Source organism: Oryzias latipes, chromosome 5, assembly GCF_053564925.1.
Source record: "Oryzias latipes strain Hd-rR chromosome 5, Olatipes_Hd-rR_3.1".
NCBI lineage: Eukaryota > Metazoa > Chordata > Actinopteri > Beloniformes > Adrianichthyidae > Oryzias > Oryzias latipes.
In genome coordinates, this window is record NC_136241.1 from 10,723,625 (window position 1) to 10,729,624 (window position 6,000).

The 6,000-nt window shown below is 42.3% G+C and overlaps 1 protein-coding gene across 6 annotated transcripts in view; it reads left to right on the top strand.

Moving 5' to 3' along the window:
- Positions 1–2,707, top strand: part of kcnab2a (potassium voltage-gated channel subfamily A regulatory beta subunit 2a) — a 91,771-nt gene extending 89,064 nt beyond the window's left edge. For all 6 annotated transcript variants that reach the window (XM_011474830.4, XM_011474832.4, XM_011474831.4 and 3 more), the window contains one exon: positions 2,231–2,707. In XM_011474830.4, coding sequence (XP_011473132.1) covers positions 2,231–2,320 — 90 coding nt within the window. In that variant the 3' untranslated portion in view covers positions 2,321–2,707. The remainder of the gene's footprint in view (positions 1–2,230) is intronic.
- The last annotated feature ends 3,293 nt before the right edge of the window (positions 2,708–6,000 follow it).

A 6,000-nucleotide genomic window follows, 5' to 3' on the forward strand; every position in this document is an offset into this window, starting at 1 on the left:
TGCTTGTTTGATGTTTCCCCTCCAAAATGCTAAGTTCACATTTTTCAAAGGTCTCTGCTGTTTTCTGATATTTTAGAATGGCCACCCTAAAGTAGGCCACAGCCCCCGTCCCTTCCCCCCTCAGAGCAGGTTTTCCGTTTCCTCAGGAATTAAATTAAGATTACTTGTTTCATTCACTGCCTCCATTACTATACCCTTTGTTGCAGTCATTGAAGCATTGATTTCCATTATTATTTTGGGAGCAATAAAAAATAAAATCATTTATACGATGAAAAATAATTAAAAAAAGGCATATAATAAATGTGTATAAATGTTCTGTGAGGGCTGGGTTTAAAAAACAAATATTAATAATAATGGAGATGGATGCAGCTTCACTTTTAAAAACTACACTGCAAAAAGAGGTAGCCTAGAAGAAAATGACTAAAAAGTAGCAAAACGCAGCAAGTCCTTTTTACCTAATAAATTCTATAATGAAATATAAAAATCTAGAAACAAGGAGTTCCACAAAAATGTTTAAAAAGGGAAAAATAAGCTAAAAAAACAACTGACAGAATGACTTCAAATTGGATCTTATACAACCCCAGAATAAGTCCTTATTTTGCTACTTCTATGCAAATGCTTTGTATTTTGGGGGGGTTTTCTGCACCTAATTGTTGTTCATTTTGAATATAGTGACAAAAAAAACGAATTTAATAAGTAGAAATGGTTTATTTTAGAAAAAAACAAGCAAAATGGAAACAGATCTTAGTATAAGTTGGCCTATCTCAATAAATCCTCATGAAATCATGAAAAACTAGCACTTATTCTTAGAAGGTCTACATTATTGTTTCTTAAAAAATATCTCTCGATGTCTTTTGAACTTTTCCTGAATCAAACAAGTTGAGTTTTGAAAACCTGATGAGGTTTACAATGCACCATAAACATCATTATTTTATGGTTTAAGGCTTGGATGTAACAAAGCATTGGGGTGATGAAAATCACATGCTGATGATAACTTACATCGTTTAGAAAAAGAGGTCAGAGGGGCAAAAAATAGCCTAAATGATAATTCTATTCAAACTACGCAAATAAAATCCGCTTTCAGGGAAATATGAAAGTGATGAATATGTTTGCTGAATGATAAAACTGGTGCTTTGAAACACACACACGTTATTTATGGACTGCAGAAGAATGAGTGTTTCTCCCCCACAACAAATGAACTCTGCACAGAAAACCACGCCCACTCCCCCCCCTTTGTTGATGAGCTGCCAAAACATCCTTTCCTCACTTTGTCTTGCCGCTTTAGTCCCGATGAGCGGGCCCGTTATCAAAAACATTCATTACTGCTCTGGAGATGACTGGAGCGCATTGTGACAGACTATTCATCCCCTGTTTGTCAATATGTAGGACTTTTTTCCCACTGCAAATGCCATTTTAACCTGCTACTTCTATTCCTTTATCAGGTTTTCAATTGTTTTTCTTTCCTTCTGTAGCTTTTTTATTTGACATTTTTCCCCGTCCCGCCCTTCTTTACATGATAAAAAGCCAGTTTGCTCTGTAATCGATCAATAACAAATGCGAGACTGAACTAAATGCCCCCCTCTCCCACCCTCAGCATTAGCTGCCTTCTGTTTCCTGATATTTTAGTGCTTCTTATCAGAAAACCTGTTAAAGACCCACTCCTGTGAAAATTCTGCTTTTGGTGTTTTTAACATGATCTTGTAGCAGTTGTCTCAGGATGGAGGACATACATGAACAGCATAGCATTTCTGAGTGCGCCTTTATTCTAATCGTAGTGGATCAGATGGAAAAATGCAGCTGGACAAAGCTTGTAGTTGTTACGTACAAACGACAGTCAGCCGGCCAGAGGCTCCCTGCTCCACTCGATTCCGATGCATCCACTTGAAAACAATTAGATCCATCAATGTCTTTGTTTTTTTCTCGTCAGAGCTGGTATCTGACTCAAATTCATAAAGCTGTGAACAGTCCCAATATTGTTGATAGTATAAACAAAAAGGGAAATGACTCCACCCCAATGGTCCCGCCTACAACTTAAATGTGAATTTCTAATAAACTCCCGCCACTCTGCAGAAACTATGTCTTAGAAATCGACAGGCATAATCATGATTTAAAGACTTCTGGGAAAGCTTTGAAAATAGATCAAAAGACGATGGGAGTGGGACTCTACACCAATAGTGATGTTGACCGCATTCATATGTTTGGAATCTAAATGCATCTGTTGTGTTTGTAGGTTCTTCCCAAGCTGTCGTCGTCCATCACGCACGAGGTGGACAGCATCCTGGGGAACAAACCGTACAGTAAAAAGGACTACCGCTCCTAACGCGCGGCTCGGCGCCGCCCCGCCCGGCCTGCAGCTGCAGGGCCCCACCTTTGCCTGATCCTCTCTTTGCTTGAGCTTTTACTGAGTGAGACCCTGGCGCATGAGTCTGGCCCCACCAAGGCCACGCAGGGCACCTCATTTAGAGTTACAAGGATAAGTTGAGAAAAGGGTGGGGGGGGCAGTAGTCACCTCCACAGAGCGAGGACGGGATAAACAAAGAAAGACGGACAGCAGTAAAAGAGGTTAGGGAAATGCGCTCATACGTAAATCAGTTATACATTCAATCCTGCTGAACATATGTTAAAACCCATAGAGAATAATTAGAAAATCATTTTAAAAAAGTGTTAAAAAAAGAATAAATAAGCACACGCTTGCTTGGCAGCCAGATTTCTATTTTTTGTTTCTCAGTTATTTTCTAAAACGGAATGCAGCTAAAGAGAAGTTCATAGAGTTTGAATAAATGAGAAAATACTGTTGCACATGTACCTTATGCATTCGTTCCTGAGACGCTGGGACAGGCGTCCAGGTTCCTGTGAGAGTCGGTGTTGTCGACATAACCAGCCCAGTCTGGGCTTCAAATATCAGCACTTTAGTACTTACTGTCAGTATCGGGGGTTGGGGGGTAGAGAGGATGGGTCTTAATGTAATCTTATCTCACAGCCATTGCACTATAGAATCACGTCGCCTCCTGACGGTTCCCTCGCTTCGTCCTCCCTCTGCGTTTTCACTGGCAGCGCGTCTCCCGCTTCTCCTGCTGAACCAGGAAGGCGAGAACTCAACAGGAATGGCTGCCCCCTGCTGGCGAGAAAGTCCCCTGCAGTGATGGAGCTTGAGCTCGGGCAAAAAAGCTCTGCCACTGACAGCCGCATTTGAGTTTCCCTGCTTCACTGTGTTCCCCAGTGCGCCGGCCGTCCCCCTGAGGAGCTGCGGTGCAGGGAGTGATCCGTCCTCACCCGAACCCCTCCTTGATCAAGTTTTGTTCAAGAATTTTGCCTTATTTGCAGTTGGATCAGACTGTGCTTCGGGCTTTGGTGTAGAGGAGCAGCGCGGCAGCTCAGGGAATGAAGCCGGCGGTTTCAAGCGTTGTTAGCGGTCAGGAAGTTGTGCTCTGTTGTCTTGTCTCATGTGGGGTGGGGGGTGGGGGTGGGTGGGGGGCAGCATCTCTTAAGCGTGGCTAGAGCCAAAGATATTTGACTTCTTTATCTGTATTCGCTGACACCCTCTGGCATTTTACGACCACTTCCTGCATCATAGAAAGCATCTTGAAGCATGTGCAGCCCAGCTTCTTACACATCTTTGTTATAGACTGTACTCCACACATATTTATATATATAAATATAAATACATATATATATATATCTTGACCTAACCAAGCTCTTTTAGCGGTTAAGAAAAAAGAAAATCCTTCATATGCAGAACGCATAGGACAGCTTTAGGATCGGTAAGGTTTGTTTCAGGCAGCAAGACTGTGATGCCCCCCCTGCATCATTCTTTGTCCTTTGGGTGCTCTCTTACTGTGATTTAAGCACAAGTGGATAGCATGTGGACCATCCTCTCAGCATGGACCTTCTTCACCCAGCCTACAGTACCAATAGGATGCTTCTCAGCGTTCTAACACATGTACGAAAAGTTGATAAACTGATGAAATTAGGATCAGGAGCGGTGGAATCATCAAAAGTGAAGGTCACTGTGCGCGATTTGAGGGGTCCGATGATACTCGTAGGTTACTTTGACAGCAGCAGAATCACTAAAGGTCTGTGCTGCTGCTCCTGTGTGTGTGTGTGTGTGTATTAGACTAAGACCCCCTCTTACCCTGCTGTGTTATTTTTTAATTCCCTGTGTTTTTATGTGCCTGAAAAAAGAATCAAACAAGCTTTGTCTGTGAAGTTCATACTGAGATGCAGGGAGCGGAGAAAAAGTCTGAGATTTGAAGGGAATACAGGAAGTTTACTAAATCTTAAGAAGGGAAACTTCTTATTTTCTGTCTTGCAAGAAAAATAATCTTATCAAGAAAGTGTTTCAACATCACAATTATCTTAGTTTGAGAAAACGTGTTGGTGACTAGATTTTTTTCTTAAAAAAGATTTTTCTTACCCCAACAGCAGATTATTATTATTTTTTTTTTACTTTTTATTTTCTTCTCTTTTTTTTTTGAGAATTTTTTCAGCGTAGGGGGTGGGAAGCTCAGTCGTTCCTGCTGTAAAGTGAAAGGTGACTGAAAGGGCACTTTCTGCTGAGGACGACAGTGAGTTTAGCTCAGACCGCAGCCCGTCAGCTTGATCCTGCAGTAACAGAATCCAAAAGCGGGTTACTCTTGTGTTTCTGAACACAGATCAGAGCTGCACCATTAGCTGGTCTATAGAGCTAACATGCAGACTTAGCAAAAAAAATGAGGATACTTTTTTAACTCTCTCACATTGAAGATGTCTGAGATAAATGTCAAACCACCACAGTGTTAGTCAGAAGCTGCAGCCGGGCTAACCCTTTCTTTAAATGACTGATTTGGACGCTGTTTTTGACCGACAGCATCAGCGCAATCTCCGTCTGAGTTAGACCCCGATTAAAGTACTCAATATAAATTAATGAGCTCTTCTTCCCAGGTTAATTGGTTTCTCTAAAATGTCCCGTGTGAATGAGGTGTGAATGTGAGTGTGTATGGGTGTGTGATTGTGGCTCTGCGACAGACTGGCGACCTGTCCAGGGTGTCCCCCTGCCTTCGCCTACGGGTGGCCGGGATAGGCCCCAGCAGCCCCATGACCCCGAAAGAGACAAAACGGCTTAGAAGATGGATGAATGAATTCTTCTTTGGCATTTTCTCTGACAAACTGCTTCGTTTCGCTGCAGATTGTCGAAAAATGATTTTAGTCTGTCATCTCGTTTTCATTGTCATGTCGGGATAATGACATCTACTATCTCGTTATCACAAAAAAGAAAGGATGGGAGGCTGTCTGCAGCTTCTGGACAAACCAACAAGGATGCACTATTTCCTTCCAAAGCAGCAGCTCCTGCTGTCAGATTTAGAGCCAGATGTGGGCCGTCAGCCTTCTGAAAGCAGAAACCGATGAACGTGTTTCCTAAATGCTCGGCGTTTCCCTTTGACTTGTGACACTGTGCGTTTCGTGAGGACATCAGTGTTTCTGTTCCCAATGTCCTGATCCGTTCAGGGATCCTGCGGTCTTAGTTGGTTGACCCGCATTGTCCCATTACATGTGTGTGTGTTTGGTGTCCTCACCTTTTAGGAGGGGTGAAAAAAAATGCTTTAAGAGGTCCTAAAACGGACCCACAGGCAGATCCAGGAGAATATATTTTTTTGTCATTTAGCTGTAGAGTTTAAAACCGCACCTGCCCCCTCCCAGAGGTCATAATGCATTTTTCTGTCAGTGTTGTATCCACGTTAATGCGGATAAAAAAAATAAAAGCAACCTGTTGGTGTGTATGAGGAATGCTGCGGTGCAGTGTTGTATGGAGTTCACTCTGCAGACAAACAGTGAGAGTCTGTACATATACTCTTGACCTTTGTACATATGTCGGGTTGTGATCACCTCTGCCTTTTTCTTTTCTGATTTCAAAATTCTTCTGCAGGCGTTGCTATTTGCACTGTGCTTGAATCTGAAGTTTAGACAGGATGTACAGATTTGATCTTCAATCAAAAGATAAAAACTAAGAATGACAAACCAAAC